This window comes from Talaromyces stipitatus, genomic scaffold (genome assembly GCF_000003125.1).
Source record: "Talaromyces stipitatus ATCC 10500 scf_1105507295511 genomic scaffold, whole genome shotgun sequence".
Classification (NCBI taxonomy): domain Eukaryota; kingdom Fungi; phylum Ascomycota; class Eurotiomycetes; order Eurotiales; family Trichocomaceae; genus Talaromyces; species Talaromyces stipitatus.
Window position 1 is genome coordinate 608,889 of NW_002990119.1, and position 11,081 is coordinate 619,969.

Below are 11,081 nucleotides of genomic sequence, written 5' to 3' on the forward strand. Positions count from 1 at the left end.
TACAGCCCGGTCTTTCGGATAGGACCTGTATATGTACACTTTCTTCCCACTTCTTTATCGTTGTAAAGGTATTTCGAAGACAATATTATGACGAGAAGACAATGTTCCCATTAGAACCTGATCCTAACCTATTACAGGTAGTACTGAACATTCAGCACACACAATTTCCAGTTTAGATCGTCCATGTATAATTCTAAGCACTTTTACCATCAACGATAAGCTCAAATTTGACAGTCAGATGATCGGTAACCGAAGTGTCAAACGTTAAGACGCCAAACTTGGAGTTTCCAAACGGATGAGAATGGATCTCAATGTCTGTGCTCTCGATCTGTTGATACCATATATCGAAGGGCTGGTACAATAGACTCAATGGTGAAGTCGAAAACTCAACCACCTTCACGGAACCATCTGGCTCAGGAAAGGCTGTCGTGGCGTGCTCATGTCGGTCCTACAGGCATTTAGTGCCCTTAGTTATACATGAATAATTTCTTCTTGGAATATTTTGGTCCAAGGTGTTGCCCTTATCTCAGACGGTTACAGTGTGCAAATCATTAGGTATATGGAAACTATCATGGCAAAAGCTGTAAGAGCCGCTTCCAAGCCAGGCAAGATTCACATGCTGACTCCTATTGACAGACATCCAAGAGTTCTCACAAGTAGTATCCAAAGCCGTCTATCGAATTCCATCTTAGTGAGAGAAGTTGTTGGCATGATCCTATTTGGACTGTGTATTGATCGGTTCGGGCGACGCGTGGGGATTATCTTGACAACCCTTTTCCTTGTTCTGGTATGTATAGATATCTTTCCATACCCTCCTGAATTGACGATTGACGTGACTTTCAGGGTATTGCTATTTCCACAGCTTTTAGCAAAAAAAAACTGTCACTGGTATGCTATGATGATCATTATATCTCGAGACATTGCAGGCGTTGGAGTAGGTAGCTTTATCTCTCACCCAAGATTTTAAAAGTTCAAAGCTAATTATTCCGAGGCGGTCAATACACAGTTTATACGGCTCAAGCCCTGGAATCCGCCGACAATGGAGGAGAGTCCTTACAGAAACGCAGGGGGTGTTTGGTAGCTGTCTCGACCAACCTGGCCATCGTTGCCGGATTTACATTTTCGAGTATCGTGCCGTTGATCGTTATTGCCGCGTACAATAACAAAGCTAGCGACGAAATCTGGAGAATATGCTTTGGCATTGGCATCATTGTTAGTCTTCTAACCCCTGTACCTACACTAATCCACCGCTAATTGACCGAAAAGTTCCCATTGACTATCTTTTTCTTCCGCATGCGTCTACTCAATTCGACGCTGTATACCAAACACGCGATCCAGCACAAAGTTTTGTATATACTCGCACTAAGGAACTATTGGCGCCTCTTGCTGGGCGGTTCTATGGCTTGGTTTCTATACGACTTTGTCGTGTATCCCTTCAACCCCCTTGCTCCTACGCTGGTCAGCGGATTCAGCAAGCAACCGACCTTACCCAAGAGTGTGGATGGAGCGTGCTGATCAACTCCTTTGTCATTCCCGGAGCAATCTTCGGTGGCTGGCTCACGGATCGGATCGGACGGCCGCAGACTTATGTCGTTGGCTGGTCGATTATGTGTGTCTTTGGGTTTATCATTAGCGGAGCGCGATACCCTCTCAGCCATGTGTTCTCCCTGTTTGTTGTGCTATATGGGTTTTTCCAAAGCTTTTTGTCTGTTGAGCCCGGTGATTGTAACTTCTTGGTGGCATCGGACTCGTTTACGACGCCACTTCGAGGTCATTTCTTGGGTTTGCGGCTGCTGTTGGGAAGGCTGGGTCGGCAATTGGCACGACTGTGCTTACTATTGCTTATAATTCCTATGAGGATACAACAAGGGACGGCAGGTGCTATTCTTGACTGGCAGCGCATTCTCCGTAATTGGTGCATTGGTTATTATGTTTCTGATTCCGGATGTGAGTTTAGCCCCTTATCATTCAGTCGTAAGCTTACCAACGTTGGCGTGGCATCCCGAAACCCTAGAAGACGAAGATTTCCGATTCAGACTTTACTTGGAATAGGAGGGTTATGACACGAGCAACATGGGTGTCAAATAATCCATGCTTCAGCCTCAAGGTCAATACTGCAGCTGCGCAGCGCCTTTATTGGTTCGGTAACATTCTTAGGAAACTGTGTTTGCGGGCTTGAGGGCTGCAGTTGTGCACTCGACTCGTGGCTTTGCCTAGTGATTTTTCACTTGTAATTGTTACTATTTCAAAACATTCTCGACGCAACGTCTCTTTGATAGTGTACTCCTACTATTATACTTGTATCATTTTTTGTATTATTCTATAGATGGTGCTCCAGGGCTGATATTACATACCTCGCAAAGATTCGGCAATTTAAGGACAAGAAGTTGCGTCCGTTCGGAGCGGAATTGATCCCTGAGAAGATGGCACTATATAGGGCGTTGTACGGAGTATTCATGTAGAATTTGCCAAGACGCTCTGAAGGTTGCGCCAGCTTCGACGAGAGGATGAACTGCATTCTGGGCCTATGGCGAACAACTCGATCGAGACCGAGTCATCACTCATAGCCCCAGCGATGTGCATATCATGCAACTCTCCCCATCAACACAAATACTCACATCAAGAAGCAAAACAGACCAAACCGAAATCAAAGCTGTAATTGATTTAGGATTATGCTCAAATAATCTTCAATTCCAACGCAAGCGAGCGTCACACAAATATAACTACGCAATCGTCTAGTTCAAAATAGCGCTACGTGCTCCGACTCTCCGTTGGCGATGGATACTGTATGTAACTGTGGAGACGGACAGGTCGTTTATGCGCCGGATTTTGTCTAGATAATTACTAGGTAAGTAGATAGTAGTACTGATCGCGTAAAATGTGATGTCAGATCGATTATCATCATGCACGCGAGCATCACTGCACAAGATAGGTGTAGACAATTCGAGCTGGAGAGTAGCCGGAGGCCAGGCAATAAGAAGAAGCTTTCCCTCCGTGAATCATTGCCCTAACCTAGTTCCTCCACAATTAATCAATCAAGATAACGAATTGATTAAACAGACGAGCTTTCGATCGGTGAATTCCGACGTCGTACTAAGGAACAAGGACCTTCCACATCAGTCACTCTTCCAGAATCCTTCGTTCATCGACTCGTATTCTTATCTCGTTGTTGTTCCTGGACGGTCGAGATACGCACTGACTATGGCGTAGCAGCTAAGAAATAACTAACAAATTTAGTGTAGATTTCAAAGTGATAGGCGTGCTGGTTGCCCGATAAGGAATTATTGTAGGATAGCTTCGGAATGTTTCTCTCATGGCGGGTGTATATAATGATAGTAGGTACGTTCTTTGTAGAATTGCAGTGTCAGTGTACATTGGAAATATCAAAATGCTCGCATTGAAGCACCTCCTAGCCGGTCTGGCCATTGTGCCCACCCTCATCGGGGCAGCACCTGTAGATGAACGGTGTGACTGCGAAAAGCCTGCTCCGAAGGTGTTTATCATCTCAATGGTACATCCACCTTAATTTCTTAGCTCTGCACATCAATTGACATAGAGACAGTTCGCCCCCGAAGCAGAAGTATGGTGGGGGATCCCCGAATTCAACCTCCTAGCACACAACATCAGCATCCCAGGCCTCTCTCCTCTCTTCCCACACGTCCACTGCACCGAGAACCACGAAATATGCCAATTGATCACCGGCGAGAGCGAAATCAACGCCGCCACTACTATATCATCTGTCGCCTTTAGCGACAAATTCGATTTAACATCCACATATTTCTTCATCGGTGGAATTGCCGGCATCAACCCAGAAGTCGCAACAACCGGATCCGTAACATTTGCCCGTTACGCGATCCAGGTCGCACTACAGTACGAACTTGACGCGCGGGAAATACCCTCCAACTGGTCAACGGGATACTGGGCTCAGGGCTCGTACGGACCAAACCAATACCCGGAAAGTATCTACGGCACCGAGGTATTCGAAGTAAACGTCAACCTACGCTCCAAAGCGGTCGCATTCGCTCGAAAGGGGAATTTGACTGATTCCGCTCAAGCAGCCAGTTATCGCGCACAATACCTGCAAGGTGAAGGCGTGAATATTTATCAAGCAGGCGCAAAGCCGCCTTCTGTGGTAGAATGTGACGTTGCCACGTCGGACGTTTATTATACTGGTAATTTGCTCAGTGAGGCATTCGATAATACGACGAGGATCTTCACCAACGGTACAGGGACGTATTGCAGTACTGCGCAGGAAGATAATGCGACCTTGGAAGTCCTTACGCGAGCCGCACTACACAAAAAAGTTGATTTTGCGCGGATAATTGTTATGCGTACGGCGTCGGATTTTGACCGTCCTTATCCTGGGGAGGATGCCGCGTATCATATCCTGTATGCGAATCAGGATGGATTTGAGATTGCCATCCAAAACATCTACAGGGCTGGTGTGCATGTTGTGCAGGGGATTTTGAACGAGTGGGAAGAAACATTCAAATGTGGCGTTAAGCCGGATAATTATATTGGGGATATCTTTGGTACGCTGGGTGGAAACCCTAACTTTGGGCCTGGGAGGGAGATTGCGTTGAAGGAGGGAGGTGCATTGTTGACGAAGAGGGGTTCTTCAGTCAAGAAGATGAGGTCTATGAGGAAGAAGGGCGTTGTTTTGAGGAAGTAGATTCATTTCAAGGTTGCAAAGAAAAATGAAACAGCGTCTATTATCATTAGGTATCGTGATTGTATAGTATATAATAATACATGATCAAGTCTGAATATTTACTTCAAGTCTGGGAACATGGAAGGTGACGAATTGATTGGCGGAGTATGCCTCTGTCCCAAAACCAAAGGATCCCATATAATCGCTTTCCTTGGGATATTCGGTGCCGGTCTTGCTGGTCAGCTCGGTGATTAGTGGCGATATATCGCCGTAGAACGACTCTATGTTTTCTGATGCCACCCATGTAAAGACGTTTTGCGTCTTGCCGTCTATAATGTGTGAGCCGTGATATAGGTCGCTGTATTCGTTAGTTCTTTTCTATCATTAATGTTGAAGAGAAAACGTACAATTCAGTTTGATTGATGATTTTCCTCTCCACGATACCAGACGAGTTACCAATAGCCTGCGCCGCATTACCGTAATGCGCAAACCAGACCATGATTTCGTACGCGGCTAGAGAGCTGTTGCTTGCATTCGTTTCGTTGCCGTCAAAAAACATATCGATAGCGACGTTGGTGTTGAGTGAGATCGAGTCGAACTCGGGTGTATCTGAAGTTGGTTTGGTCTCGTTTCCCAAGTTGTATATCCATGCCATGTCGAAGTTGACGGCTTTGACGTCTGATAACGTCACGGGTAGACCGTCCAACACTTGGATATTGGGGTATGCGTGGACGGGTTGGGTTTCTGGACCCATATCGTATTTCCATGTAACTGTCCACTCGGGGGCGGAGGTTTTGGTGGGATATGTTTGGTTGTTGAATGTTGTTACCTGTGCTGTTAGCTCCTCACATCACCCAGATCGCTGAGGTAAACGTACATTCATGCATAAGCCGGATGGAGCATCAGGACCATCCTGAGCCAAAACACCCCATTGATTCGGATTCACTGCGCACGTCAATATTATCCTACCGACTCATTCGAAATACTCACGCGAATAATTTAATCCCCCCTTCGCCGGCGGCAAAATACCATATGTCAAACTGCAATACGTTGACACAGTCACTCCCAACTCTGTATCGTTTGAGTGAGATCCGCCATGGCCACCTCCAGTACTATCGGGAGGTATATTGCCTCCTCCGCTACCACCGCTACCGCCGCTACCACTACCACTACCACTACCACCGCTACCAGTGCCGTCGTCGGGAGGACTGAATAACGGGGCTTGTCCTGCTGCGTGTCGCGATGCGTCGATACCGAAGAGGACGCCGAGGGTGCTTCCGATGGGGATGGCGATGAGGCCTGCGTTGACAATCCAGCGGAAGGCCATGATACTGAACTCGATCACTCAAATAACGACTGAAGGGTAGAAGAATAATCCCAGGACGCAGGACGCCGTAGAGTGGTGAGTACGCAAATGGTAGTCTTGTCTGACAGAAAGGTACGGCGGGCGCCAATGACGGAATGGCGGTTCTGCTTATCAGGTGAGCTATTCTTAGCGTTTCCCCTGATTATATGACCGTACTAAGTAAGGGCCAGTCAGCACGTCGCGTTGCATCAAATTTTCACGCGATCCACTTGATTCAACTTGATTGATTTGGAACTTCACAACTTGCAAGAATTTTCGTTGCTTTTGTTGCCTGTCTCTGTATTTATCCACAGTGGGCTCAGCGAAAGAGCCGCCAAGCCCAGTTCCTGGCAGCCCGGATCGGTATTGTTTGGTACGGACGGTATCGGATAAGCCGGGAGAACCAATCAGCAGACGGAAAATGGGGTTATCGTCGCTATCGGTATTGTAATTACGCATGATCAATTAAAAGGGGCGAGACACGTCCCACCACTAAGCCACAGACTTCCGTTTTCATCATTGGACATTCCTGCTAGTCTGCCAGTTGTGTAGGACAGACTCGAACTGTTGGGGGTGCATATGTACTCCGTAGACGTGAGACTGTGATGATGAATCTGTCGGACATGCTGTCTAGCCGCTCTCCTCTCCATTTGGCATCCACAGAGGATGTACTCAGCACAGTTACTACTGTATATTAATACTGTAAGAGTATTACATAGTCGTCGATCGAAGTGAAACATTTTTACACCCTAGTCTCAATTAGGCACAGGCGGGGCACTGTCCCAGAATAAAGCACGCTGACTGGCCAATCGCGGCTGCAAGCGGAAGCTTACCATTTTACCTCAGCCAATCAGCAGCAACCAAAACTCGCTGTCTGGAGTCATACGTCTTATTAAGGAGAACACAGATTCTGATTGGCCCATCTGATTAATGGTGTATTGACTGATACATCAATTTCGTGTAGGAGAGATAAGCCTCCCGTGGGCCTGGCTGAGACTCATCTGTCTCAGTCCACTTTCTTTTCTGCTCTCTGCTCTCTGCTCACACGACGTCAACTTTGACTTCGATGTTTGACTTTTTCTCCAACTACACTCGTTTCTCTGATATCTATTGTTTTAACTACTGACTGTCCGATGATTAATCACTAGCTCACCTTACTATTCACTCGTTACACGGACTGCGTCCATCATGAGTGGCTATCATAGTGGTCACTACGGGGGATCGACCTCCCCCTATGGAAATAATGGAAATGGAAATGGAAATGGAAATGGAAATGGAAATGGAAATGGAAATGGAAATGGAAACGGCTATTATGGAAACGGAAACTACGGATACGGCGAGGAAATGGTCGAATTTGACGTCCTCCACCACGGACATGGTCACGGCAACGATCCTGCATACATGAACAGTATGAATATGAGCGGATACGACGACAGGTCGATGGTGAGATCACCGCCCAAACCCGTCCGACCGGGCCTTCAACCCGCCGAAGAATTTGTCTCGCCGGTTGGAACTCCCCTCGGCACTCCAGGCGGGCAGTCAGGATGGCCCTTGACGAATCGACGTGGTCATGTCGATTCCTTTGCCAGTGTGTCGAGCACACCGGCCGGATCTCGCTCCACCACTCCAGCATTCGTATGTCCAGCCTCGTCTGTGGAATCTACACTATTTAATGCTGACAGGTTCGACAGTATCAGAATAACCAGAGTTTCCAAAGCCATCAAAGTCTAACAGCGCTCGTCGACCAACCCCCTTCGCCGCTATATGCCAAAGACTGGGTTCAACAAGGCTCGATTGCGCGAATCGCGGACCGTGACGACGTTGATATCTGGAAAGGCTGGCGGAGGTGGGTGTATAATTTCGTGCCGTTTTTGACGTTTGCCAATATGGCGATTTACATCTTCTATCTGGGTTTACGGATTGCGTGTGTGATTCTCGCTCAAAAGGCGGAGCGTTCTACATTTGCCGGTGCCTGGGTGTTTATTGCGTTGGAACTTGCGACTGCGATTCCGTCTATGTTGCATAATTGTTGGACCATGTTTGCGTTGAAGTCGAGATTGCGTCCGCAGTTGCGACTTACAGGAGACGACTGTCCGACTGTGGATGTTTTTATTACGTGTTGCGGTGAGGATGATGAGGTCGTTATCGACACTGTTCATGCGGCGTGCGATCAGGATTATCCGATGGATAAGTTTCGGGTGATCGTCTTGGATGACGCCAAGTCTTCTAGCCTCGAAGCGTCGGTTCGTCAGTTGGCTCTGACCTATCCCAACGTTCACTACATGGCTCGAACAAAGATCCCTGGCGTTCCGCATCATTTCAAGGCCGGTAATCTCAATTACGGCCTGGAACAGACTCGACTGATGCCTGGTGGAGCTGGTCAATTTATGGCTGCACTGGATGCTGACATGGTATGTCTCCCCACTTCGATAGTCTGCTCCCTTGCTGATGTGATAGATTCCCGAACAACAATGGCTGCGCGCGACTCTCCCTCACTTACTGATCGACCCCAAAATGGCCCTGGTCTGTCCTCCCCAACTGTTCTACAACTGCCCCCCTGCAGATCCCTTGGCACAAAGTTTGGACTTTTTCGTGCATGTCATCGAACCCATCAAGGACGCTCTTGGCGTTGCTTGGTGTACTGGGTCTGGATACGTCGTCCGGCGAGAAGCCCTAGACGATATCGGTCAATTTCCTCTTGGCTCCTTGGCTGAAGATGTGGCAACCTCGACTTTGATGTTGGGCAAAGGATGGAAGACAGCGTACATCCACGAGGCGTTGCAGTTTGGTACCGTTCCGGAAGATTACGGCGGTCATTTGAAGCAGCGTACTCGATGGGCTATTGGTACAGTCGATACCGCGTTCAAACTCAAGTTTTGTCTATGGGGGGATGCCATTAAACAAATGACCTTTGCCCAAAGATTCTCAGGTTTTCTGTACGCTACGCTGAGTTTGTATACTATTCTGCTAACGGCGTCTCTCTTCGCCATTCCGATCATCCTGATTTGGGGCCGACCACTCGTTGCTTACGCTAATATGGAGCAACTCAAATGGCTCGTCTGGGCGTGTTTTGCATCAACCATGAGCAACCGTCTCTGCGAGTTTGCCTTGTTTATTCCCGCCGGCTACCACACCGGTCAACGAGGTTCTCGATACGGTATGTGGATGTCACCCTATCTCGCCCTGTGCATTATCCGATCCTTCTTCCTCCCCAAATGGCTCGGCGGACAGACCCAAGCCTTCAAACCAACTGGCTCGTTGGGATCAGCTCTGGAAGAACGCGACCCCAAACGCCGAAAGGGAATGGTGCGTCGTCTCTGGACGATATTGATGAATTACATGGCCCTGTTCCATCTCGCATTCGTCTACCTCACCATCGTCGCCGTGTGTCTCTCGTCGTATCGATGCTTCTTCCAAGAAAATCCCAACAACTTCAAAAACGTCTTTCTCTGTCTGATCACCCACGCCTTCTGGCCTCCATTGACGTTCCTGTTTGTGATTACCTCCCTCTGGACCCCGATCGCATACGCAATTGATCCACCCTCAATGCCCGATCGCGAAGAATTACTCCAACGCGATCCCAAAACCGGGGTTGCGCATCCAACGCCTCAAAGTAAAAAGATCGCTTTTGCGGGCCAAGAGGCTTGGTTTGAATTGGAGTATACATTTGCGACGGCTTTTACTATTTTTGTGTTTGTTTATTCTTTTTTTTACCTTTAATCTTTCTGCCGAGGATATCTTTGTTGTACGATATTTTCTTTCCTTCGTTTCTTTGCATTTATATTCATGTAAACCGTCAGCCTTGTTCGATCACGATCTTTCCTTCGGAGTCTCGTTCTTTCTTTTTTGGTCTACTTCATTTCTCTATTTATTTACTCGGTATACGCAGCGGGAAGATTTGATAATATGTACGACGGCGTTCTCAATAGAATTCATTCATTCATTCATTCACCGTTTCTCTCCTATCGTAGAGATAAACTAAGAAGGCATATACTCAAACGCATTAGGCAAACTCTCCTTAACAAACGGCAATTTTCCCACTGTCCAGATCTCGGTATCCTGCCCCATCACCCATTCATTAGCCCACGCCCAATTCTTTCCAAAGGAGGGGAGTTTGGGGGGATACGTACAGGTTGGAGAGTCTTCTTGATCTCACTATCCAGAGTGCCAGCTTTGATAGCAATGATTTCCGGCGCAGAATCCGGGTCGTGCGCAATGGGTGAACCGCATTCAGAGCAGAAGATGCGATGCACGGCTTTACCGGAGGAGCCTTTGCCGGCCCAGGATTTGGTGGGGCCGTTGATTTGGAGGGCGGATTTGGGGACGACTGCTACCAGGGCTATTTGAATGATTAATTAGCATGAGAATGGAGCGGGGAGGCGGGGTTGGAGGAAGAGAAGCGGAAGCGTACAGTAGGAAGACCCGGTTTGGCGTTGACAGTCATCGCAATGATCATAGCCCGTAAGGAGGGGCTTGTCGACATCGATGGTATATGTCACGGCGCCGCAGAGGCAGTGTCCCTTTAGAGTCATTTTTCTTTTCTTTTGTTGATCCGGTCCGATTGGATGAATTGAGAGTCTGGAGTGGTGAAGAAAGGACCTTGGAGACGAGGATGTCGAGGTATAAATACTCGTCTGTTCGCCTGGTCAAAGCTATGAGGAGTATTCTATCCTACGTAAATCAGTGACGTCGTGGATCTAGCTTTACCTTAAGGTTGGTTTACTCATCCAATTCGTGCTTACTAAGTTAACACTACTCTATTTGGAATTGGTTTACGTTCGATCTGATTCGGCTTTTTCTGCGTGTAGCTGTGTAGCTGAGAGGGATGATTTGGAATTGTGGTGATCCACTGCATGGGCTGGCGATTTGTCATTACAATATTGTGGGTTTGGCTTAGTTATAAACTCAGTCTGGACTGAGTGTGAGGAACGAGATTGGTCATACTGCAATGTGATACGGTATATCTGTATACAATTATTGCTCAATCTATCGATTGTTTGGATATTGGAGAGGGTCGGTGGTTTGTGGTGCCTCAGGCTGCAAGGCAGACGCGCAAGGCAGATGTGCATGTGATTAGGCAGCAGT

The 11,081-nt window shown here is 47.6% G+C and overlaps 5 protein-coding genes across 5 annotated transcripts, besides 1 other annotated feature; 3 read left to right on the forward strand and 2 right to left on the reverse strand.

The window, feature by feature from the left end:
- Window positions 1–571: 571 nt before the first annotated feature.
- On the forward strand, window positions 572–1,515 carry TSTA_099360 (metabolite transport protein, putative; the record flags this gene model as incomplete). The annotated part of the gene is made up of 4 exons (XM_002485877.1): window positions 572–787; window positions 870–888; window positions 992–1,212; window positions 1,267–1,515. The coding sequence occupies 4 exons, from the start codon at window positions 572–574 to the stop codon at window positions 1,513–1,515; spliced, it is 705 nt and encodes a 234-aa protein (XP_002485922.1).
- A 1,851-nt stretch (window positions 1,516–3,366) lies between these two features.
- TSTA_099370 (purine nucleoside permease, putative) lies at window positions 3,367–5,009 on the forward strand. The gene is made up of 2 exons (XM_002485878.1): window positions 3,367–3,511; window positions 3,563–5,009. The coding sequence occupies exons 1-2, from the start codon at window positions 3,389–3,391 to the stop codon at window positions 4,670–4,672; spliced, it is 1,233 nt and encodes a 410-aa protein (XP_002485923.1). The 5' UTR covers window positions 3,367–3,388; the 3' UTR covers window positions 4,673–5,009.
- Window positions 4,757–6,080, reverse strand: TSTA_099380 (uncharacterized protein; the record flags this gene model as incomplete). The annotated part of the gene is made up of 4 exons (XM_002485879.1): window positions 5,642–6,080; window positions 5,529–5,596; window positions 5,059–5,480; window positions 4,757–5,009 (listed from the first exon to the last, which is right to left on the reverse strand). Exons 1-4 carry the CDS (start codon window positions 5,976–5,978, stop codon window positions 4,757–4,759), a joined length of 1,080 nt encoding a protein of 359 aa, XP_002485924.1. The 5' UTR covers window positions 5,979–6,080.
- A 1,104-nt stretch (window positions 6,081–7,184) lies between these two features.
- On the forward strand, window positions 7,185–9,716 carry TSTA_099390 (glycosyl transferase, putative; the record flags this gene model as incomplete). Its single annotated transcript, XM_002485880.1, has 3 exons — window positions 7,185–7,631; window positions 7,679–8,407; window positions 8,454–9,716. 3 exons carry the CDS (start codon window positions 7,185–7,187, stop codon window positions 9,714–9,716), a joined length of 2,439 nt encoding a protein of 812 aa, XP_002485925.1.
- Window positions 8,639–10,528, reverse strand: TSTA_099400 (DUF636 domain protein; the record flags this gene model as incomplete). The annotated part of the gene is made up of 3 exons (XM_002485881.1): window positions 8,639–10,055; window positions 10,127–10,335; window positions 10,408–10,528. 3 exons carry the CDS (start codon window positions 10,526–10,528, stop codon window positions 9,975–9,977), a joined length of 411 nt encoding a protein of 136 aa, XP_002485926.1. The 3' UTR covers window positions 8,639–9,974.
- Window positions 9,927–9,947: a microsatellite.
- Window positions 10,529–11,081: the final 553 nt, after the last annotated feature.

Bases quoted from the DNA above. Each gene is read 5' to 3' on its own strand.
- TSTA_099370 (XM_002485878.1), top strand. From the start codon at position 3,389: ATGCTCGCATTGAAGCACCTCCTAGCCGGTCTGGCCATTGTGCCCACC. The intron at 3,512-3,562 runs GTACATCCACCT...ACATAGAGACAG, and splicing joins AGGTGTTTATCATCTCAATG to TTCGCCCCCGAAGCAGAAGT.